The sequence below is a fragment of the Phoca vitulina genome, unplaced genomic scaffold (genome assembly GCF_004348235.1).
Source record: "Phoca vitulina isolate PV1807 unplaced genomic scaffold, GSC_HSeal_1.0 scaffold5, whole genome shotgun sequence".
Classification (NCBI taxonomy): Eukaryota; Metazoa; Chordata; class Mammalia; order Carnivora; family Phocidae; genus Phoca; species Phoca vitulina.
The window spans coordinates 72406416-72432340 of record NW_022589708.1 but is presented as its reverse complement, the minus strand read 5'-3'; the positions used below and the strand labels follow the sequence as shown (position 1 = coordinate 72432340).

The 25925-nt window shown below is 33.8% G+C and overlaps 1 protein-coding gene across 6 annotated transcripts in view; it reads left to right on the top strand.

Moving 5' to 3' along the window:
* The window catches only part of PAN3 (poly(A) specific ribonuclease subunit PAN3), a 130009-nt gene that overhangs the window by 35329 nt on the left and 68755 nt on the right, over nucleotides 1-25925 (top strand). For 4 of the 6 annotated variants that reach the window (XM_032403285.1, XM_032403284.1, XM_032403283.1 and 1 more), the window contains exons 5-6: nucleotides 1283-1444; nucleotides 22902-23049. In XM_032403285.1, the coding sequence (XP_032259176.1) occupies nucleotides 1283-1444; nucleotides 22902-23049 (310 nt within the window). The remainder of the gene's footprint in view (nucleotides 1-1282; nucleotides 1445-22901; nucleotides 23050-25925) is intronic. The other 2 variants (XM_032403288.1, XM_032403287.1) reach the window with 1 other exon arrangement.

Sequence of the window (25925 nt, the reverse complement as noted above, 5' to 3'; positions counted from 1 at the left end):
GAGATGGAAATATTTTAGCCTCGTGAAACTTTATCCACTGCTATAATTATTGGGTTGGTAGTTTAGTTACCTTTCTTACGCAAGTTTAATTTTTTTCCCCCCTTAAATCAAAGACTACTAACAGATGCCCATTTCTGTAGTTAGAATCTTATTTGCATAGAATGATTTCCATAGGCATTATTTGCAAGGTCATTTTGAAATTTAGAAATCAATGTTTTCTTCAAATTAGTTGTCTCTACTGGCCAAAATTATATTTTATATATTTGCCTGGCTAGGACACTTTTTCTGAAGAAAGTTATTTTTAACTATTTGCTTTAGCAGACTTAAGACAGAACAGTGAGTAAACATAGATTTTCTTATTTCAGGTCTTAAATTAGTTACCTTCCCAAGAATGATCAGCATTCCTTAAAGGGAAAAATATATATAGAAATTCCCATAAAGATATAATTTAGTGCAAATTTACTATAAATAAGAGAGGTAAGATGGTGGAAACTATTATTAACTTTCACATATAAAAAAGCCCTGCCAACCTCTGGTAAGATTGTTTACTAACTTTATTATAATGTTTGCCAATGAGTTCATGCTTTTATTGGACAGGCTATTTAATATCAATCTGTTTACATTACTGGTATACTTATAAGACCCATGAAAGTTGTATATTTTTTTTAAACAATTTGAGCTTGTTTCATTTAGTACCTTAAGTTGAATGCCCACTTAAGACACAATGACTTGTACTTTTGCCTAATGTGCATAGAATTTAAAAAATTAAAAAAAATCCATTCCTTAGGAATTAGCTCCTTCTTTTAAGTGGAGGTAGTTCCTCTTTAGGAAATAAGATAGCAAAATGGAGCAGAAAAAGATATAGTGTGAATTTTTTTACCTGTATTTGGTGCCCTCGAAGCATTTCTTCATATTGCAGTGAGAATAGGTAAGTGCCAGTGGAAAAAATTTTGCAAAGCATTTAACTTTGCTGATAAGTTAATTTCTGTTCATTAAGTTTTTATAAAATTGAATTATAATGTATACTTCTAAAACATCTGTTGCTTTATATCAATATGTTGTTCAGCCTATTAGGACTGTGGGTTATTTTGGAGGTGTGTATTGAGGGCGGCGGGGGTTGGGAAATGGTGGGTGGTGATAAGGACATTAGAGGGAGTGTCTTAGAAATTTTACTTGTTTCCTATTCCACCATTTCTGATATCATCTATATGTTAGTTATGTTAGTTTAGATTAGTGTGGGGGATGTTAGGAGTGGCTTGGTTTCTTTCCTTCTTTTTCCTAGCCAAGGAAGTATCGCCTGGGGATGCTGGAGGAGAGGCTAGTTCCGATGGGATCAAAGGCACGAAAAGCAAAGAACCCTATTGGCTGCCTTGCTGACAGGTGTAAATCAGGAGTACCCATCAATATGGTTTGGTGGAACAGAGTCACAGAAAACAATTTACAGGTAAAAATAATTTTATTAGACATTTTTTGAAAGTGAATATCTTGGTTGCTTTCTGTGTCTGTGTGGGGTGGTGAGTGTGAGATTGGATGGCTTAGTTGATATCCTTAGGTGATTTTTTTTTTTTTAAATCAAAGGAAGGTCAGTGGCCTGTTAACCAACTAAATGACTTTGGTGACTTTTTGAACTTTCTCTGCTTATAGTATACTTTCCTGTTCTTTTATGAAATTTAGTTTTTCCCTTTTGGATTTTGTTAACAAAAAAGAGTTCAGTTATTTTAATACACAAAGTTATTCAGGGTACTATATTCAAAAATCATTATAAAATTTATTATGGAAAGCCTCATTTATTTGCACTCTGAATAACAGGAAGCTTCATGTGTTTACTTTTTGTACATTTTTACTAAATAAAAATTATATGTAAACAAACTTGTTAAGTATTGGCTCTAAAACCAACTTCAGTAGTATGCTGTCATAGAGTTAAGGCAGGTACGTTTCAGTCTTTGACTCTCCCTTATCAATACTGAATAATGAAAATGGATTTTATAACTCAGAGACTAGCTTTGAATAAGATTCTGAAGTACCTGTGAAATAATTTGAATTAGATTCAGTTTTAATTTGGATTATAGTTATTCTCATTTTAAAAAATTGGTAATGGTATAATATAGATCTATTAATCCAAATTTCAGTTTAGATGGAAGTAGAATATCTTTCTTTCCAAACTTTCTGAATACATGGGTATTTTTAATATATATTGCTAGCCAAAAGTCTGTAATCCCACACACATATACCACACACAGAAAAGCTATAACAAAGTTAACAACTTGGTTTTATTTCTGTCACCAACCTTGTGTTATGAAGGGGTTCCACAGTATTTTGGTCTGTTCAGTTTTAATACCATAGCAATACCTATATTGCCTTGGGCACAAAAATAAAGGAGTTACTCCAAAAATATTACAAAGCATAGTATCTGCCCCAAATGAAGTTTTCATAGTATTTTGTAAAGGTAAGGAAAACCTGGGGAGGTGGGGAGGGGTCCACATCATGATACACTTAAAATTTCGTTGGAAAGTTTTGAGTATGTCAATTATGAAAAGCAATATAGTTCACTGAATTTTTGTCTTTTTAGATTAGTAGGAGAGAGATTTGATGTGGATTGTTAGAATTATTTTTCAGTTTTAAGAAGTCTGAGAATAAATTGTACCCTAACTATATAAGAAGAGATACAAGTGGAACTGGAACAGCTTGTAGGCTGTGGGGTAAAACACTGATAAATGCATGGGTATAGCCACTTGGCCTTTCCACAGCTGCCCATCTTATCCTGTTGCCAGCTTTTGAGGGACCTTTTTTTAGCCCAGCTTGAAAAATCGTTAGGTTACTATAAGAATATATGCTAGAAATTATGTTTTATTTTTAATTAAAACAGGTTATAATAGATAAGCTTTTCAATGTGCGAAAGATTGAATTCGTGTTATCTGAATCTCCTATTTCAACTACTACTATTATTTTATCCTTCAAATAGTTCTTTCCCTTTAAGGACATGAGGAATGCCTTAGTAGCTTGGTTTGATATTGGAAGGACAGTGTCACCTCACAATATCAGTCACATGTTGAAGTATTGAAAAATGCCCATCTGGTGTCCATTACTATATTCATGGATTCCTAAACCAGGTACCTGGTGTTGTTTATGCAGAGCAAGGGGTATGTCCTTACCTTTTTTCTTTTCTTTTTTTTTTTTTCCTGGGGTTTTTATCTTTTTGTTGTGTGAGAAAACTAATTCTTGTGAATCTATTCTTTTTTTTTTTTTAATAGTTTATTTATTTATTTGATAGAGACACACACAGTGAGAGAGGGAACACAAGCAGGGGGCGTGGGAGAGGGAGAAGCAGGCTTCCCGCGGAGCATGGAGCCCGATGCGGGGCTCGATCCCAGGACCCTGGGATCATGACCTGAGCCGAAGGCAGACGCTTAATGACTGAGCCACCCAGGCGCCCCTATTCGTTACCATTTTTTTAAGTTTTGTATGATGCTTTTTAACATATTTGTCCACAAAAATTTTACACAATAAAAAAAATATGAATAGCCAGATATATTAATCTTTCCTGTTTCATTTGTTTCCTTTCCTTTAAATCTTAGGTCTTCTTAATCCTAAGGTCAGAGAAATGTTTATTTGTATTTTATTTTAGTAATTATAGCTGTGTTTCTTAAATGGTTACCTTGTGCCAGGCACTGTGCTAAGCTCTTTACATATATTGTCTCTTTTGGTCTTCCTAATAGCTTATGAGAGAACATTACTATTAAATGAAGAAACGTCTTCAGAGAAGCTAAGTAACATTAAGGTTAAATAGTAGTCAGTAGAGGAGCAGACATTTTAACCCATGTTTGTCAGACTTTAAATTCTCTTAACTCTATGTGATATACCCTCTATTGAACTAGAGCTGTGGTTGGCTTAATTATCTAACTCGTTAACTGAACTTCTGTAGGGCAGCTTGTTTTTGGATGAGAGTGCATACATATTTTCTATCCATGGATTGTAACTTATGCATAACTGCAGGATTGGTAAGGTCAGTCCTTTTTCCTTATGATTCCATCTGATTCTCAGTGACCTTTAATTACCTTTCTTTCTAGAACTGCAAACATTTCTTCACATTGATTGATTTCTTAGTGTTAAGCTAACATCTTTAGAAGTTTTTCCACTTCTGAAAACAAAAGATAACCAACAAAACCCTTATACCAAAAATAGCAACAGAAACTTTCTCTGAAGGTTTCCACCTGAATCATTCGTAATTGCATTTATTCTCTTCAGTGTTGGGTTTCTTTCAAGAGCTCCCATCTTTTAGTACTTAATAATCTTTTTATTTATTTTCCATCAAGAATCTCATGATACGAGAGAGCCTGTTTACCACGACATTTGTAAAACAGTGATTCATGCTTTCATTTAAAACATACATACAAAAATACATATGTGTATATATAAAATATGCTAATTAAAGAATCAAACATATTTATTGTTTTCCTTAGTTTTTCATAGTGTGGTGAAGGCTAAATTTATTTTTCATATGGCTCTTTGAAATACTGATAATATTCATGAGGTCTCCATTACTATGTTTGTGGAGTTCCCGTTCGAGGACGCTTGGAATTGATTCTATTCTTTTCTCTGATTTCTTTACCACCCATTGATTCTTTCAGTGTCTGCAGTTTGGTATCATCAAAATTTGCTGAAATTGGGGCACCTGGTGGCTCAGTTGGTTAAGCGTCTGCCTTCGGCTAGGGTCATGATCCCGGGGTCCTGGGATCGAGCCCCACGTCGGGCTCCTTGCTCGGCAGGGAGCCTGCTTCTTCTCCCTCTCTCTGTTCTCCCCCCACCCCGCTCATGCTCTCTCTCTCTCTCAAATAAATACATAAAATCTTAAAAAATTTTTTTTGCTGAAATTGCTCTCAAAATTTGTCAGAGATCTCCTTAATTACCAAATAGAGCAGTTTTATCCAATACTTAAAACTGCTGGCCACCTCAAAAAAAAAAAAAAAAAAAAGGGCGCCTGCGTGGCTCAGTTGGTTAAGCGACTGCCTTCGGCTCAGGTCATGATCCTGGAGTCCCTGGATCGAGTCCCACATCGGGCTCCCTGCTTGGCAGGGAGTCTGCTTCTCCCTCTGACTCTCCCCCCTCTCATGTGCTCTCTCTCATTCTCTCTCTCTCAAATAAATAAATAAATAATCTTTAAAAAAAAAAAAACTGCTGGCCACCTCACTATTTTTGAAACTTTCCTTTTTGCAGTCTTGACTCTTTGTTTTACCCCTAGCTCCTCGTGAGCTCCTGTTCTTGGCTCACTCATTCTTTGCTTTCCCTTGTATGCCTAAGACCTAAAATCTTATTTCTATTAGGACTGTCTTCTAAGTTAAAGACTCAGATTTTTTGTGCTTTCTGGTATCTTTGCATGTAGGTATGTATCCCACTTGTCCCTGCAAATTTGGCATATCTAAAACTTAACGCATTTTTCTATTTTCTAAATCTGTTTCTTTTGTAGTTCTTCTTTAATGACTTTATCATCTTCCCAGTCCAGTCACTGAGGCTACATATCTTTTTTTTTTTTTTTAAGAGTTTATTTATTTGCAAGAGAGAGAATGAGAGACAGCATGAGAGGGAGGAGGGTCAGAGGGAGAAGCAGACTCCCTGCTGAGCAGGGAGCCTGATGTGGGACTCGATCCCGGGACTCCAGGATCATAACCTGAGCCGAAGGCAGTCGCTTGACCAACTGAGCCACCCAGGCGCCCTGAGGCTACATATCTTAACTTCTCCCGTCATCTCTCACATTCTACCATTTATTATAAGAAGGAAACTATTGAAGTTTGTTAATTGAAAGACAGTACATTGGATAATTTATTTGCCATCATATTAAGGCTTTGCCACAATAATGCCATATTATCCCCATTTGACAAACAATGTAAGTTGCAATTTAGAAAAACCTTATTTTTTTTTTTAAGACTTTATTTTTTAAGTAATGTCTACACCCAGTGTGGGGCTCAAACTCAACCCTGAGATCAAGAGTCACACGCTCCATTGACTGAGCCAGCCAGGCCTCTAATCTCTAATCCCTATTCTTTAAAATTCTGTAGTATCTTCCTCTTCTTTCCTTTTTTAACACTACTGACAGTTTATACCCTAAGGGTATCTTCTGTATAATTTTTGTCTAATCCCCCGGGATCTGTTTTACTTTATCTAGGGCTATCTCTCTAACCATTCACACATACTAAATTCTAATCAAATGGAATCTTCCATATATCATATAATATGAAATACGTTGTCAGTTCTCTGTATCTTTGTATCTCTGTACTATTGTTAACAGAGCCTGAAAAAAAAAATCTTTCCTCCTTTTTCCTTTGAGAGTTAACTCAAATACTACCTTCTCTGTGAATACTTGCCTGAAAGAAATTTTTTTTTTTTTTTTTACTGTTTCTATAATACTTGGTGTTGTTTAAGAGTTATTTCATTGTTTTATATTAAGTTTCTTTACCTGTTTGCCTTTTCCCACTGGATTGTAAATATTTGAAACTGAGCATGTATTTATTACTATTTTTGTACCCTTAATGTATTTTGTCTCTAAATGTTACTGTTTAATTTCCTTTTATTAGGCAATATATGTAATTTGTGGTAATTTATTCTAATACTTTTATATATTTAAAAAATTTGATCATAGGTTCTGGGATTTATAGCTACCATATTACTATTGCTTAGTTGTATTATCACAACTGATTTAGAACAGAGGATAGTGATTTCTTTTGAAATGTTAGAGAATCTTCTATATTTTTAAAACTCAAAGTTTAACATTTGTCCAAGTATTCTTGATATTTTCTAATCTTCTGATCCTGGTAGTAGTCTTAATTACTTCTTGACGTTGTTAAGTCGCAGGGCTTCTCCATTTTGTATTTTTCTCATGATCTTAGCCCAAACACCAAGCAGATGGTAGATGGAAGGTCACCAGAAACTCCACATCAGGAGTACTTTATTTTACCTAAGTGTAAATTCTCTTTATCTTTCTTCAGTCTTTGCCTAGGTTGTTTACCGGTAACATTTCTCTGCCTGACCAATCTATATGTCAATTTCCAAATTTTTTATTTGTTCTATGATTATATAGTTCAAATGCCATTGTTTAGGATTGAAATACTTTATCACTTACCTTACAGAATTGTGAAGATTCAGATTTCCAAGCACATAGTAGATACTAAATAAATTTCCATTCCATCAGTTTCACCCTATCACTCCAAAACTCGGTCTTTGTTTATATTTATTTAGGGTGCTATTAGTTATATTCAGATGCATGTGACATCATGGTATGTATGTGTGTGTGTGTATATATATATTTTTTATATATAGGATGGGACAGTAACATTAATTGTCTTTTAGGGGCTCACATTTTAATGCTCATTCTCTTGAATATTTTTATAAATTAATTTAAAAATGCCCCCCCCCTTTTTTTGAGGGATAACAGTGTGTTCTCATCTTTCCCATAAGACTAAAGTGTTAAGGGGCGCCTGAGTGGCTCAGTCAGTTAAGCTCTAACTCTTGATTTCGGCTGGAGTTGTGATCTCCATCAAGCCCCATATCGGCCCCTGCTCTCAGCAGAGAGTGTCCTTGAGGATTTTCTCTCTCCCTCTGCTCCTCCCCCTGCATACATGCTCTCTCTCTTTCTCTCTCTCAAATAAATAAGTCTTAAAAAAAAAAAAAAAAGGATTAGGTGTCAACTGGAATAAAAGGATGGGAAGTGCATGGCTTTGTTAACTTCTCAGGGTATTGAAGATTAAGATTTGCCTAAAAGTAATGACAGGTTAAATAAAATCATATTCATTTTGTCTCAGACTTTTGGAAATAATGGGTTATAGATCATAAATTATTAGTGTTGTTTTAGCTTACCCCCAGAGTGATGTAAATGAATGAGAATGGTTGGACTGTTGGCTGTATTAGGAGATTCATACTTGTCAACATCTCTTTTGATGGCATTTGCTCGCCTTGTGGTCTGATTAAATGGCATTTCTTGTAAGAAGTATTTAATTAGAAGAATGCTCACATTAAGATCTTTTGGCCCACAAATTCTCCTGTGAATTCTAGTTGCTTGTTACTGGTGCTTTTAAGATCCCAGAGAGGTTTTTGAAACTCACCAGATATATCTCAATCTTTAGTTACTTGCTGAGTTTTAGTGTTACTTCAGGTGATTTCTAGACTTTAGGCCCTAGGAGATGGGATTGTTTGGGCTTTAGAATGGATTGGATTGGAATTTTTAAGGTTAAAACTTAAACCTTCTACTCAGGATTCCTCAGGACTTTGAAGAGTTCTAGAACTGTGGTGCAGATAAAATGGTATTAGTATGTATACACTGCTTTCTGACCCCCAGACCCACTTCTTTTCTCCTTTATAGCTGCTATTCTAAACCTTTAACACTGTTCTCAAACCTACTCACCCCTTCTTTGTCACTTTTGAGTAAATGACTTGTGTATTTCACAGGAGGGAAAAAGGGCATGAGAATGAATTGTCTCATTTGGCAGCTTTTAACCTGTGGGCAGCATTTTCATTCATAACTTTCCTTACTGTTTTTCCTCCTGTCTCAGACAAACAGTTGTTCCTTTACTATGTGCATCAGAATCTGTCTTTATTACCTCTAACAATGTATTCTGTTATTTATCCCTTTTCAGTTTTAGGACATGTCTCCCTCAACAATGATTTCTTTTTCCTAGCTTGTGAATATGCCATGTTTAAGTTTCTTTCACTCGGGGACCCTGGGAGTAAGGAATGCTAACTGAGGAAATGTTCTAGGGTCAATATGTTTGGGAAACTGCGATAAAATTTGAGAAATGCTTACTACTTACTGTTGCTACTTTTTTACCTTTAATTCATCCCTCAATTCCCATTGTTTTGCCATTCACTTTCACCAGTTCTGTTGAAACTCTTTTTGATAAGGTTACCTAACTATCAGAAGTACCAGTTCTTATTCGATCTCTGATGGGTTTGACATTGTTGACCATTCCTCTTTCTTTGAACTTAGCTCTTAGACTGTTCTTTGTTAGTCTCTTTTGAGGACCTCTTGTCTGTTGCCTTGCCCTCAGGAACTCTCCCAAGCTATGTCCTTCACTCTCTTCTCATTTATTCTACACAGTGCCCCTCAGGGGTCTCAGCAGATCTTTATTACTTCAGCTACTCCCTATTCATAGTCAACTTTCAGGTTTTTTTTTTTTTTTTTTTAGCCCCTCAGTCCTTTGCATTCACTCTGAATACTAGCTTCTTCAGAACATTTTCATTTATATGGCGTAAGACTTTGAAAATTCATTATGTCTAAAACGAACATCACATCTTTTCCTTTAAACCTGTTTTATTCACACGTGTCTGTACAAACTCATTCACAACTATGTGCCTGCTGTCTGTCTTGGTTTTTTATATCACCCAGTTGTCTGACTAGTGAGTTTTTCTTGCCTCCTCCGTCTTCCTTATCTGTCATATCATTCAGCCACTAGGTTCTATTGATTGGGCTACTTTGAAATTGTCTTCACTTTTAATATTACTGAGTTATAATTTAGGTCTACCTTCGTTTCTTATCTGGATTGTTACTTTGTAAGACTGTTATTATCTGGTTTCCTGCTTCTAGTCTTAACTTTCAAACCACTACCTGACTGATTATCTGATCTTGTTTTTTTACCTTTGTCATTAGAATAAATTCAGATCCTTCAGAAAGGTATCCAAAGTGTACCTATTGATCTCTCTCCTGATAAATGCTGTAGACCTACTGAACTATTTGTAGTACCATGAAGAGTACCATGCTCTTTCTGCTTCTTTCTTTGAACATTGTCTTTGAACATTGCTTTGCTTGCTGTGCCCTTTTCTCTATCTTGACTCAGCAGACTTGTCTTTTAGGAATCATTTCGGGCATCTAGTCTTATGACCTAATTAGTTAGCATTAAGCATTTGTTCACTTTTCCCTAGCACTTATATTGCTGTAATTAATGTATATATAACTTGTCTTAAAGGCTAACAGTATATGGCACACTGTGATACTTAATATTTTTTGATATCTGGATGTTCTGAGCTCTTGGGATTGCAGAATTAGGTTCAGGGTACATTTACCTGTGAAATGCCCATCTGTGAGCTTCTAGAACACAGTGCCTATGTTTTATAGATTTTTCTTCTCCACAGTGCCTAGCACAGTGCCTAGCACAGTATCTTCTATGTATTAGCTATTCAAATAATTGAATGAATGAACCTGGATTAGTGATTATCTGGTGATGAGTATATTTGTCCTGATGGTAGTCCTGACATTTAATGATTTGTGCAGTTTCTTAAAATTTTCTTTGGTACAGTTTCATGACAAAAAATAGCATTATGGAAAAATGTTTGAAAAATCTTAATATATCTTGAATCTTGTGACTGAATATGACAGAGTTCTTGGTTACAGAGAATGCCTCTAAGTAAATCTTTCTTACTGTGCAATGTGGCAAATAGGTTTCACTATTATATACCTTTGAATAGAAACTGTGCATAGATATAGAAAATAGTTATAACTATATAGGTATTCTTGCCTATATAGTAATTCTTGCCTCTTTGGAATGCTGTGATGGTCTCATTGTCCTGGACTACTCATTAACTGACCTGAATGGGTATTTTTATTTTTTTTAGGGAGAGTAATTTTTTTTTAAGCTTTCTTGAGATAATTGACATATAAATAGGTAGAAGAATATTGAGCTAGGAGATAATGCCTCTTTGACCATTAATGATTACTGCTATTGGGGAACTTGTAACATATAAATAACTTTCAAGTGGAAAAGGAGCAGTTTACCTGTTTTTTGTTTGAAAATGTGTTCTATCCACCACACACAGATTTTGCTTTTTTATATACATTGATTCTATTGGTCTCAATTTAAATATTGCATATTTTATGTGAGTTCTTGTGTAACAGCATGCTGTTCAGTGATGATGATATGCAAAGAAAAGGGAACTGTGTAAGTGACTTTATGATTAACAATCTTAAACTTTCTTACAACTTTTTTGTAAAAATTATATATACTTAATGGAAAAAAATTCAAATACTATAGAGAAGTACAGAGAAGGAAGCAAAAATGCCTCCAGTTTCCTCACCACCCAGAGATGACATCTCTCTTAACATTTTAGTGAGCTCTTCAGTTAGCATCCTTTTATATACATGTGCATGTGTGCACACACATTTTTCCCTCTTTCCCCTTCTTCCCTTTCTCTTAGGCATAAGTATACCATTTTACAGAAATAGCTATGTAGTATAATTGCTGTATTTTAGCCTAATTTTTATTTTATTTTTACTCACTGGACCTCCCTCCCTGGTAAATAGAAGTATATCAATTCACATGATTTTTAATGGCTACACGCTATTGTAGGGACTAAAATTCACATGACTGAATCCCTATCAAGAGATATTTTAGTCACTTCCTTTTTTAAAAAACAATCATAAATTTAAAAAAATACATGCAAAACTTAATTTTTTCTACATACATGATTTTCTCCTTAGCTCTAGTTCCTAGATATGGGAGTACTAGGGCAGCTTATTTTTCATTTTGATGCATATTATCAAGCTGTTCTCAAGAACAGTGTTTAGGGTATTACCTATTTATGACAAACTTCGTAAAGGATGGACTAATGAGTACTTTTTTTGGAAATTTATGTTTCCATAGTTTCAAGCTATTATATATAATTACTTTTGCTGAGCTTGTGAAAATTTTTCTGTTTAACTCTACCATAATATGAAGCTTATTACTAATTGATTTTCACTTGTAGGTTCTCATGTACTGATGCTACTTTACTCTAAAGATAGCCAAATTATAAATAGGAGAACTTCTGTTTAAAACAAAACTGAAGTGCATCTCTTGGAAGCATTAGTAATCAATTTTCTTCCATGGTCTTCACCAATTTGACTCTAATTTATTTAGAAATCGTATTTCCTCTATTGGGGTGTTTATCTATCAGAGGGCCCAAATTGCTTCAGAAAAATTTTAAATTGAGATACTAGACTAATTTTCACAGTAGTAGTATTTTAGATGTTAACTTCTAACTTACAAGGTGAAATTTTGCTCGTCTTAAACAGGTTAGTTTCTGAAAAACCCAGAAGTTGAGTATATTTTGATAATAAATTTTAAATTGACCATATTTGGATATGCTTGAAATATAAGGGGAAATAACAACCCATTAAATTCAAAAAAAAAATCTTGTAGAAGTGTGAACTTGAAGGGTCTGGTTAGCCATTTGACTTCTCCTTTCCATTTCACCCTGTTCCTCTTTATTCTGTATTATTTATGAACACTGAAGACTGGTAAAAATAGCTCTGAATGGGGCTGTTCTTTATGTCCTTGAGTCTCATCTTTTTATGCCTTTATAGATCATTTTATCAAGGCAAAATACTTGCCAATTCCTGCCTTTTCCCCTCATTTTCAGTATCCCCTCTTTTACCTACCCAAATAATTCACTACTCTTTGCCCTTGCCAGGACACACACACACACACACACACACACACACACACACACACACACCTTGGACATAAATCTTTTGAATTAGTCCCAACTGGACTCTTTTGTTAACTCCAAAGAGAGAAGAATAGTAGTGAAGATGGTATATTGGAGTAGGTTTTAGAAAAAAAGATAAGGCTAAGATTAATATCAACATTTCATATCCTGTTTTTTTTTTTAAATTTACTTAATTCAGTCAAGAACAGTGGAGACTTGATCTCTTCAATCTAATTGGATTTCATCAGTAAAGTCATTAAACAAAACTTCCCCTTCTCTTCTTTTCTTCCCACTTTCCCTTCCTCTTTTTCCTCCTCTTCTTCCTTTTCTTTTTTTCTGCTTTTCTCTCTTACTCTCTTTAATCCTGGTTGCAAAACAGAAGATGGATTGGAGTTGAGCAAGATTGGAGTCTAGTTGGTCCATTGGGGTGATGTTGCAGTAAACCTGAGTAGAGATGATGGTGGTGTAGACTAGGGCACTGATGGTGACATAGATAGAAATAGTTGAATTTGAGAAATATTTAGGATGTAGAATAGATATCATGATTTGATGCTTCAAAGATATCTGCATTATCAAAAAGATAGTTAGCTGTGGTATAATTTATCTGTTTAGGAAAGAGATGATACAGAAGACACAACAAAACTTGAAAAACCAGCTTAATAGGGAGGTGATAGATTTGCTCACAAATTGTTTGAAATGATAGTTGCAAAGCACCTCTTTACTAATGAGTGCCTAAACAAAATGAGGAGTTGGCTAAATTTTATTTATTGATCAAATTAGGGATACCTTATGTTTTGAAAACATCACTACTAGATTTGTTTTCTGGCCAAGGTGGAAGAATAGGTGTTGGATTTACCCTCCAGAAACAGCTAAAAAACTGAACAAAGTGTATGAAATAACAGTTTTCAAGACATTAGATATCAGACAGTGGAGGACAATCATCCCTGATAGATGGGAAACAAAGGTGAGCCTAGCTTACCACTTGGAGGGTTTCTACGCCTGGTGCATGGAACAGGAACTCAGGTGGAGCCTACTGATCTATTTAATTGAGGAGACCAAACTGGAGGTTAACAGAAGGTTATAGTTTACAAGAAAAAGTACTGATGAGAAGAGAGTTCATAAACGGAAGGAACTATAGTAGACACTTGCAAAGTTCCCGTTGAGTCTTCAGCTGAGTACTGAGCAGAGGGTATGAGTGAAGAGGCTATTTGAGCTGGAAGAAGAAATTCCTAAAAAGATCACAGGAGATAATTCTCAGAGTTCATACAGGACCAGCTGTAGTTCCCATTCTCACCAGCCAGAATGGAAAACATCATGATTTATGAAGCACCAGTAACGTAATCGGAAGTCTTTTGCCTAGTAGTGGGGCCAAATTATTGTCTTAAAATAAATGCTGCCCTGGCCCTTCCTAATGAAGTTTAAAAGCAAGACCTGAAGGATCAGACCACTTTTTAAGCAGTTTATGACGGAGAACAAAGCTCAAGAATTTTTATAGGAATATTAAAAAAAATACCTAATACCCAACAAGATAAAAATAGCAATATTTGGCATCTAATAAAAAATAAGTAGGCATGCAAACACTACTAGACATACAAACACTCAGTGAGTCTGAAATAATTTTTTAAAAAAGCAAAATAAACACTTCTTTCAAACATACAAGAGTTGAAGGATTCACCACCAGCAGATGTGTACTTCAGTAGATATTAAAGGAAGTATTTTAAGCAGACAGAAAACAAAGCCTGTGGAAATCAGAATCTATACAAAGAGATGAAGAACACTGGAAACACATACTACATGAGTAAATATAAGAAACTTTCCCCCTTAGTTAAGTCTCTTTGAAAAATACTTGTTCAAAGCAAAAATAGTAACAACCTCTTACTAGCTTTATAACATAATAGATTTAAAATATGTGTTGACAATAGCATAAAGTCTGGGAGAGGAGAAATGGAAGTATAATATTGTAAGCTTGCTATACTATATGTGAAGTAGTTTAAGACTGGATTATAGTTGGTGTTAGGAACTGAATTTTGTCTCCCCTAAATATGTATGTTTAAGCCCTAACCCTTAATGTGACTGTATTTGGAAATAGGGCCTTTAAAGAAATAATTAATGTTAAATGTGGTCATAAGGATGGGGCCCTAATCCAATATGACTGATGTCCTTAGAAGACAAAGAAATACCAGTGGTGCACGGGCACAGAGAAAAGGCCTATTGCTGTGGGGGCACAGCAAGAAGTTCGCTGTTTGCAAGCCAAGGAGAGAGGCCTCAGGGAAAACCGCCTCTGCTGGCACCTTGATCCTAGATTCTCACCTTCTAGAACTGTGAGAAAATAAATAAATTTCTGTTGTTTAAACTGCTTGGTATATGGTATTTTGTTATGATCCTAGACAAAGATAGTTGGTGATAAGTTAAATATGTATATATATATTATAAAACTTAAGGCAGCCACTGTAATAACACAAAAGAGTTATAGCTAATAAGCTCAGAGAAGAAATAAAAAGAAATTTTAAAAATCAGTTAATTCCAGAAGAAGGCAGGAAAAGGAAAAGGGGAACAAAGAACAAAGAGAACAAATAGAAAAGTAGCAAGATAGTAGTTTTGAATCTACCCATATTAATAATCACATTAAATGTAAATAGCCTAAATGTCCCAATAAGAAGGCAGAGATTTTCAAATTGTATTTAAAAAAAAAAGAGCAAGATCCAACTATATGAAACTGACAAAAACCCCACTTTAAACATAAAGCCAAAAATAGGTTTAAAGTTATACCATGCACTAGTCAGAAAAGACTTGTGTGTGTGTGTATTACTAGTATCGTATACCATATATAATAGTACGTATACTATAATATATAGTTAGTTTAATTATAGTAATATACTACTGTATATTATCAGTCTATACATAGTGTGTATATATGTGTGTGTGTGTATTAGTAATATGGTTGGTTCTGGAACAATGTAGGGGTTGGGGTGATAACCCCCCATGCATTTGTAACGGAGTGCCTGGGTAGCTCAGTTGGTTAAGCGTCTGCCTTCAGCTCAGGTCATGATCCCCAGGTCCTGGGATCGAGTCCCATATCGGGCTCTCTGCTCAGTGGGAGCCTGCTTCTCCCACTCCCTGCCACTCCCCCTGCTTGTTCTCTCTCTCTCTCTCTCTGTCAAATGAACAAATAAAATCTTAAAAAAAAAAATCTTTGTATAACTTTTGACTACCCCAAAACTTAATGACTGGTAGCCTTCTGTTGACCGGAAGCCATACTGATAATATAAACATTGGATTAACACACATTTTGTATGTTATATGTATTATATGCTATATTCTTACAATAAAGTAAGCTAGAGAAAAGAAAATAATAAAATCAAAAGAGAAAATACACCGGTACATACTGTACTGTATCGAAAAACTCTGTGTAAGTGGTCCTGCACAGTTCATACCCATGGTTATTCAAGAGTCAACTGTATATATAGTACACTGATATATACTGTATATATAATATACCTGAGGTAGTTATATTCACATCAGACAAAGTAGGTGTCAGAGCAGAGAATATTATCAGGAACAAAAAGAATTATTTGATAAAGATAAAGGGACGTTCATTAAGAGCATGGATGTACCATTTTTCAGTGTGTATGTACCTAATAATAGGGTTAAAATATGAATATATGAGACAAAAACTAATAAGAGTTGCAAGGAGAAGTAGACAGACAGTGATAGGGATTTCAGTACTCCTCAGTAGTGGAGGGAGACAAAAACAGTAAGAATATAGGAGATTTGAACAACTCTATCAATTTGACATTTATGGAAAACTCGCCCCCAAACAACCAAATACATATTCTTTTTAAGTGCACATAAAACAATGACTTAGACCAATTCTGGGTCATGGAACAAGTCTCAATAAATTTATAAAAGGATTCAGGTCAGACAAATATGTTCTCTGACCATGATGTAATTAAGATAGAAATCAATAACAAAAGATATTTGGAGAATCTTGAAGTATTTGGAAACCGAATAACACACTTCTAAATTATATGTGGGTCAAAGAAGAAATAGGGAAAGCAGAAAGTATTTTGAACTGAATGAAAATGAAGACATGTCTAAAGTTGTGGGATGCTGCAAAAACAGTAATGAGGGAGATTTATAGCACTAAATGCTTTTAGTAGAAAAGAAATGTTCTTAGGTCAGTGACCTCAGCTTCTACCTTAGGAAACTAGAGAAAGAAGAACAAATGCAGCCCAAATTTGGCCCCCCAAAAGATAAGTTCATGTCCTAATCTCTGGAACTTGTGAATTCTACCTTATTTAGACAGTCTTTACATTTGTAATTAAGTTAAGGATTTGGAGGTATCTTCCTGAATTACTTAAGTGGGCCCAGAACAATGGCAAGTGTCCTGGTAAGACAGAGGCAGAGGGAGATTATACACAGGAGAAGGTGATGTGAGGACAGAGACTAGAAACAAGTGATGTGGTGCAAGCCGAGGAATCTCAAGAGAATGCTGGCAGTTACCATAAGCTAGGAGAGAAGCGTGGAATGGATTCTGCTCCAGTGCATTTGTACCAACAACTTAATTTTGGACGTATGGTGTCCAAAAAGTGGAAGAGCATACATTTCTGTTGTTTTAAGCCATTAAGTTTTTGGTAATTTGTTACCAGAAAACTGGTACATATGTACTAGCAACAAATAATAGTACATTGAAATTTTAAAAATTATGTAATTTATGATATCAGGAATATAAAATAGGGATCAATCTGACAAAGGTCTGAGGATCTGTAATTGAAAACTTTGAAACATTCCTGAGAGGAATTAAGGAAGACCTAAATAAATGGAGACATGTATCATGTTCATGGATCTGAAGACTCATTATTGTTAAGATGTTGATTCTTACCAAGTTGATCTATAGATTTGTGTAATCTCAAATAAGTAGTTGATTTTCATCAAAGTAGCAAAGGCTGTTCAGTGGAGGAAAAATGATCTGTTTAGCAAACAGTGCTAGAATAATTGAGTATATGCAAAAAATATTAGACCCATACCTCACACTTTATAAAATTAACTCAGAGTGGAACTTAGACCTACATGTAAAACATGAAACTAAAAAATTTATAGAAGAAAACGCATAATATCTGTGACCTTTGGTTAGGCAGGTATTTCTTAGATGCAACACCAAATACATGACTCTTAAACATTTTTATAAACTGCACTTCATCCAAAATTTAAGAACTTCAGTTCTTTGAAAGATAACTGTTAAGACAGTGAAAAGACAAATTATAGACCTGGAGAAAATATTTGTGTATCACATATCTGACAAAGGACTTCTATCCCAAACTGTCAAAATTCCATAATAAAAAACAAATCCAATAAAAATGGTAAAAAAGTGTGAACAGACATTTTGTGATAGAAGACACAGAGTGGCAAATAAGTCGTTTGGAAAAATGCAAAATAAAACCACATTGAGATACTACACATCTATTAAAATGTCTAAAATATAAAGTCCGACCAAAGCACATGTCCCTGAGTACATAGAGCAACTTGATCTCTGCACAGAGTGCTGGTGGACGTATTAAAATAGTACAACCACTTTGTGAAACAGCTTACCAATTTTTTAAAAGGGCTAAATATACACATACCGTATATATCCAAGCCATTTTCCAACAGTAATGAAACATGTCCACACAAAGACTTGTACCTGAGTGTTCTTTGCAGCTTTGTTTTTAATAGCCAAAAACTGGAAACAACCTTTGTCCATCAGGTGGAAAGATAAACAAGTTGTGGTATATTGATGTTCCTGAATATTAATCAGTAAAAAAGAATGCAGTATTGATAAGAACCAGTGACATTAATGAATCTTAATGTTGCCAAGTGAAAGAAGCTGGGCAAAAAACCAGCGCATAAATATGTATGTAAGATTCATTCATATTATTCTAGAAAATGCAGATTAATCTATAGTGACAGAAAGCTGATCTGTGGTTGCCTCAAGACTGAAGTAGGGGAGTAGAGACGAATGGGAGGGAGGTACTTGAAAGAAGCTTGTGGCAACTTTTTGGCATGACGCATATATTCATTATCTTGATTTGGGTAATGGTTTCTCGGTTGTCTACCTATGACCAGAGTTATCAAAGTTTACATTTTAAATATGTGTGGCTTATTTATATGTCAGTTGTATCTAAATAAAGCTGTTAAGAAAAAGTTAGGTCAGGTTTCATTCAGAGAGTAGAAAGATTACTGATAGCAACTTAAGCCATTAAGACAAGTAAGTTGAGCTCATTATAAGGATCTTTACCATGGAAGGTCTTTAATGGGTTTTATGGGTTTATTATGTGATTTTTAAAAACCTGAACAATACTCAAGAACATTAATGGTTTCTCAGTCATATGTCACCTTAAGACAACTTTTTCTTAAAGACCTTTTTGACATATTTGCAGTGAAATATTACATAAGACTTTGTATTCTATTTTCATTTAATGCAAACTTCCTGTTTTTCTACTTAATTTTAAAAACATAGTTAATGGTTGTACTTTTTATTTTGTTGCACTATTTATTAAATCAGTCCCTTAATTTATGGGACTAATTTATTGTGGTCTTAAGTAAAGTGTTCTGTTTGTAGTGGAGTCCAGCAGAGTATTAAATACTGAATTTTACTTTAAAAGTAACAGTTTCCATGGAATCATGTAATAGTAGAAAAGCATAAAATAATGTTAAACCTGAGTTAGAAACCTCATCGGAAAATTACTTATTTTTGTAAAAAACCCTATCGGATAGGAAATACTCTGTCATTTTGGTTGGGTGAGATATCTACATTGAAATTTTAATTACTATTTTAAGTATAATAACGACAACAGTGCTTTTTAAACTAAGTGTTAGGACTTTTGATTTAGTCTGTTTCTGTTTAGAGAGTACAGGTCGGGATCATAGCTAAATGTTGGGGGATGGTATCAATTTATAGAAAGCACTTGGTTGTTTTTGGCATGCAAGTTGTAGTGTAAATTTAAGTGTATGAGAACCCAAAACTCTGTTTTTATTGATAAATTCTCTCAAAGTGAATGTCTGTTACTTGACTTGAATAAACATTGATTTTTTTTTTCAAACATGCATTTATAGCTGTTTAAGGAATGCTGAAAATTAGGATTTAAAATATAAATACTAGAATAGAAATAGAAATTATGAATATAAATTACCTGTATATGAAATAACAAATATAATACTATAGGAACATATACTAGATAGTTATGCAAGGATTATTATTATTATTTTTAAAGATTTTATTTATTTATTTGACAGAGAGAGACACAGTGGGGGAGTGGGAGAGGGAGAAGCAGGCTTCCCACCGAGCAAGGAACCCGATGCGGGGCTCTATCCCAGGACCCTGGGATCATGACCTTAGCTGAAGGCAGATGCTTAATGACTGAGCCACCCAGGCGCCCCTATAGTTATGTAAGGATTATGAAAATCATAGGGCAGGAGTAATAAAAATTTTTATTCCATTCTCTTTAGGGGTGTTGAAGTTAGATAGAAAATTTATATAACCCAAGCCCTTGAGTCTTCTTTCTAGATACAACCTTCACCTCCTAAAGCTAAAAGAAATTGATTACTTTCTGATGAACATATATTTCATTTTAATATGATATACTGGTTTTAGTTAACTGGTTTTGGCTTATTTTTCAAGAAATTGTTCTTTTTAACATGTTAAAGGTGTGTGCCCATACTATTTTGTTACTTTATAAAGTCCATATTTATATTTTAAACCAAAAAATTTAAAGTCATTTTAAGAATGTATCTTTTAATTGTAGTTATTATTTTAAATAATTGTATCATAAAAAGTATTCTCATTATTATAATAATTGTTAATTATTACTTTAAATATTTCTGATAGTTCTCTAATCTGGCTAGATAATAATATGAGAATTTGTATTACCTGTTAATAATAGCTCTACTCTTTTATTCCTAGATTTTGTTTGTTTTGTGTTGTACCTAAATCCTGTGTAATTGTTTTTTCTGCCATTTAAATCCATTTAGTTTTTCTCTAATCTCAAATACTCAGAGTTGAATAAAATAAACTCCTAAACCATCCACTCAAGGGAAATGCTTTGCCATCTTAAATCAGGAAAGAGAAAGGAGGGAGGATTTTAGGCTTTTCTTTTCACTTCTTAACTAAAATTCACTGTTGGGTAGGTTTTTTGCATCTTTGGTTGTTGAATCTGTAAAGGTTGCTGTTTAGTGTGTGAATTTTCATAGTTACATTAATTTTAATAACTGCTAATAAATTTGGCGGTTCTTTATAACTTATTATAATGACATATATGGTTTTTTGGGGAATGGTGGAATAGACTTTTCCCTCCTTTTTCTCCTTTATAGGATCCTTTAAAGTAGGCTTTCAAATTAATTTAAAATAGATTTAATTTAGAGTAGCTCAGCTTTGAAATCAGATAGTCTGTTATTCACAGTAAATATAAGATATAACTGACATGGAAAATGAGTAATACCTAATTCTCAGGAATATGCTACTAAAATTTTTTGTATACACATATAATTTTCTTTGTCTAAATTTGCTGTTTTTTAGTAATCTTGTCCCTCCTAGGCACTCTGGACTCTTACCAAGATACTGATTACTTTTATCTTGACTCTCATCTTCTAAAATAGATTTTTTTAAAAAAAGATTTTATTTATTTATTTGACAGAGAGAGATAACGAGAGCAGGAACACAAGCAGGGGGGAGTGGAAGAGGGAGAAGCAGGCTTCCCGTGGAGCAGGGAGCAGGGAGCCTGATGCGGGGCTCGATCCCAGGGATCATGACCTGAGCTGAAGGCAGACGCTTAACGACTGAGGCACCCAGGCGCCCCTTCTAAAATAGATTTAAGATGAACTGAAACACATTGGTTTAGCTCTGAAGTGATCCTGTTAGTAGCCATTTGTTCCCTTAGAACTAGGGATTAGTGTATCAGTAAAATGCATGGACTTATTTTTCTAGAAATTTTCAGATATTAAGAATTGACCGTACTTTTATAGAACATACCACTATTTTTGAAAACTTTAGAATTTGGAAGGGTTTAAAATAGACACACACACACACAGAGAAAAGTAATAGAAGAGAATTTTTTTTTTCCTCTTTGGAAAATATATTTTGGATCAGGCCTGGATTTTTTTTTTTTTTCTTTCAGAATTTCATGTCTTAGATGTGACAGTTAAAGAGATTTCATTACTTTAGTATATTTTAATTAAGCCCAGGTTAGCATTTCTTCTACATTTTATTAACTTTATATTTAACATTAGCTGGCATGTAATTGGTAAACTCTCATTTGTTGTAGAGTTTAAATTGAGGTCAGCCTATTGCCTTATAAGCTTCTAAATCTAATAATTTGAATTCTAATTTGGCAGTGTAGAGTGGTGTTCATACTGAATTAGGGAAGTTGTTCTCGGGTTGTACAGGAATTAGTCCATCTCCTTATTTTCTGCCTTCTTTGGAAATGCATTTTTACATTCTAATGATTGGTTCTAAAAGACTTTTAAGTGATTAAATGCTTAGTTTATATGTATGCATAGAATGTGGGCTGAAGTGTGAACCATACTAAATTATCTCCTTGGCTGACCATTTGGAAGTTGAATTCAAATGATATCATTATTAAGAGTGATTGAATCTTTATTATGCTTAGGCATTTAGAATTTAAAAGGTTACTATTTCAGAAAAATTTAGGATATTTATTCCACGTCGACAAAATACAGGCCATTTATGAATTTGATATGCAGTCTCATAATGTTACAGTAGTTCTTAAAGCCTAAAGTACTATGCCACTTGAATATATAAAATGTTGTGGCATAGTACAGCTGTGAAGAAAGTTTTTTTCCATGTAATCTCATAGTAAAATACTTTAAATATAACAGAAGTTACATGTGATACTTGTGGGCATTGAAAGCATTGGGGCCTCTGTTAGGTTTTTCTTATATCTTGATTCCTCCCACCTTTTCCTTGTTTTTAAATGTTTTTCTTGTCTTTACTCTGTTAATTAAATACATGGCACCATATTATTGGGGAAATGTGTTGTGTTTTAAAAAAGGGAAATGATGAATTTTGGAATAAAGGCGCTTTGACCTTTATCCTGGTAGAAGTGGTTTAAAGATATTAAACTTGAAACTTGTTGCTCAGTTTTGAGGTAGTCTCAACCTCCCAGTTCTCTAAAATGTGTTAGGATAGTTTGGTAATGATGCGTATTTGACAATCAAGGCAAATTTTACATGTTTCTGGGGTTAAATTCTGCAAATGAAATGATTAAAATCCTCAAAATTGATTAAAAAATTTTCTTCGAGAAATTTAATTATACCACTCCAAAATATGGAAACTAAAAACACTGTAAATCCTTTCAATAAAATATTTTACTCAGTAAATCATTGTGCAATAATGCCTAGTAGATTCAGTGTCTCTTTTGGGCTTAAAGTGTGTTAACTTACTATATTTGATTTTTAAATAGACACCAAATCCTACTGCAAGCGAGTTTATTCCTAAAGGAGGATCAACCTCCAGGCTGAGTAACGTGTCCCAGTCAAATATGTCTGCCTTCTCTCAAGTGTTCTCTCACCCATCCATGGGAAGTCCTGCTGCTGCTGGATTAGCACCAGGTAAGTTGAGTAACTGTTTCCATTGAGTTCCAGATATCAAATCTGTAAGCACTTTTGCTATTAGTTTATGAAAACTGAAATTGTATACTTGAATGATTCATATTTGGACACATTATGAGTTTTATGTTTTCAGTTTTGGTACCGTAGATCAAATGTATAGTTGAAAATTTTAAAACTAAATATGAACAAAAATTATATATAAGCATGTTTAAAAGCACAAAAATAAATTTAAAGTAGAAAATGGTTTATTAGAAAAAATATCTACTTGGACCTTACTATTTCCCTATTTTTTCAAGTCAATAATAATGCTGTTTCACTCAAAAACTTCTATAAAAGCATCAGAAATAGAATATGATATGTATATATACTTCAAAGTCTCCCTTTTATAGTAAGTTTCTAAAAAAATAATTCTGTGTCATTCTAAATACAAGTTTAGATGTATTGCCTTTTAGGTGTTTGATTATAAATCTATAGTAGTCATTTTTAATTGGCTAAAGTATTAGAAACAATAGTAGGAAAGAAATGTATTTAGGGGTCATCAAGGTAGAGAAAATAGTACTTTTCAATCATTTTTTTTCCAAGTTTACCCATAATGGCAGAAGAATTTGAATAAATGCACTTATACTCCAGGGGTCCTGAGGTATAGTTCAATGTGACCCTTCCAGAATCCTATTTTCTTTGAAGTCCTCTCTTTTATCTTAAATTTTCATGCAAATTTTGTATTCTACTCCATATAGTAAACATTTATTTTAATATAAAAATATGAAAAATTTCTTAAATAACCTCATCCATCCCTACTGCTGTACCTTAATTAGAAAGTTAAGGTGTGGAGAATTATGTTGAATTTATAGTAAGTGCAGAGTAGGTTATCTTGTCTCTATAAACTGTTTGAATTACTCACACGATTATGTTTTTAGAACCTTTACTGGATAATCATCACTTAGTCTTGAATGTTTCAAAAAACAGAAATTGGATGCCATTGAAGCCAAAAGGTCTACCTAGGTCAGTCTGGAACTAATATTGCCTCCAGGGCTTAATCCAGTTAGTAAGATTCATTGGTTTTGATACTAATATCGAAATCAAGGATCTTTATGAGATAAAGAATGAGAGTAGTACTGATATTTTTATGGAACAGAGCATCTTGTTTAGTATATAAAGTATGAGGCGGAATAACCTTGTGTTGCCAAGGATTTTATCAATGCCTCCTCCTGCCACCTTTTTCCTTCTTGCTCTCTTCTTTCCCACTCATCTCCCCTTCCCTTTTGACCCTTTCCCTCTCCCCTGTCTACTTACCTTTTCTTGTACTTTGGCTCTTTTCAGGTTCAGTTAAATTTGTAAATATTTTCCCTTCTTCCCTAGAGAGCAGTGTCAGAATTGAATATCCCTGGTAGCCTAAAAGTTTTAATTGTAAGTAATATGCTACTATGATTTTTGTCCCATTGAGGTGTGTTCACATTGTTTACATGAGCATAATCTACATGTCAGCTATACATCTAAAATTTCTTAGAGATTGTCCAGACTTCTGAGCAGTGTTTATAAAGCACCCACAAGCATGGTATCCATATGCCAATCAGAAAACTTCGGCTCTCTTAAGGAAGTACCAGTTTATTTTGGCCTAACAACACATCTTTGCTCATTTCAAAAGCAATTATTTTGTTCACATCTTTGATCAGATTAGTTCAAGCTTGCCATTAAAAAAAAAAAATAAGCTTTTTAAATATTGAAGGAGTTAAAAATGTCAAAGGAAATTTTAGATCTTGAAAACAGAAAATTTATTAATGTTGCTTTAAGCTCTTCAGTAGAGGTGGGTAGGTAGATGTTTCATTGTGTGTAGGTAGATGTTTCATTGGTCTCAGTTGGGTACCAACAACCTAAATTTAGGATAAACTTAATATAAAACATTAAATTAGTGGAGAAACTATTTACTCTTCTATATAGCTCTAACATTAAAATGGTCATTTTATTTCCTATTAATGAAAGTAATTACTGTCTGGAACCATTGGTAATGGGTCAGTATACATGTTATATGTATTCCTGAATACCTATTATTTAAAAATTGTTCTTCATTCAAATGAAAATCAACTAATAAGCTAAAGTATTTTCCACAAATACTGGAATGATGAGTGGTTTTATATTTATTATTTCTTAATATTTTCTCCTTTTAGTTAATGGCTTAACACTTTCTGGAGATGAACAAAGAAAAAAATTAAGTCTCCCTTCAGTGTCTTTCATCCCTTCTTACCCACAAATGTTTTTTTTTTTTTTTCCCCCAAGGCCTGGGAAAGGTTTTTGGTATTTCCACTTTAAAGTTGTAGAACCAAAAAGGTGGTAGAGTTTATTTACCTACCTTAGTGGCGATTTAATTTAATGCTTCTTGTCTACTGTAGATATAACCTATTGATAATTTTCAGTTTATGAAGTTTCATTTTCACTTTTTTTATTTGTTTTAGAAATTATTGCCCTTGAAAATATGTCAAATATTGTTTTTCTAAAAAAACATGAAACCTTAAATATTTTGGCACTCAGATGTAAACTAATGTCATTTTCATTATATGTGAAAAAATGCATATTTAAATATATTTTTTGACCAAAATTTGAAAATATTTGAGCAAAATTAAGTAGATAATTAGATTTTGAGTTTCCTCAAATTTCAAGGAATTAAAAGCATGCCTGGAACACAGTAGATTCTGAGTGAATCCTGAGTGAAAGTTTCTTCTTTAAAATGTGTTCTCATCACTTTTGAACCTGATGTGCGTTTTTAAAAAGCTTTAATATAAGAAGTAAAACTTTATGTAAGTTATTTGAATCTTTTCATAGCTAATTAGGTTTCAAAGGTATTTAAATTATTAAAAACATGCAGCACATGTTAAGTTTCC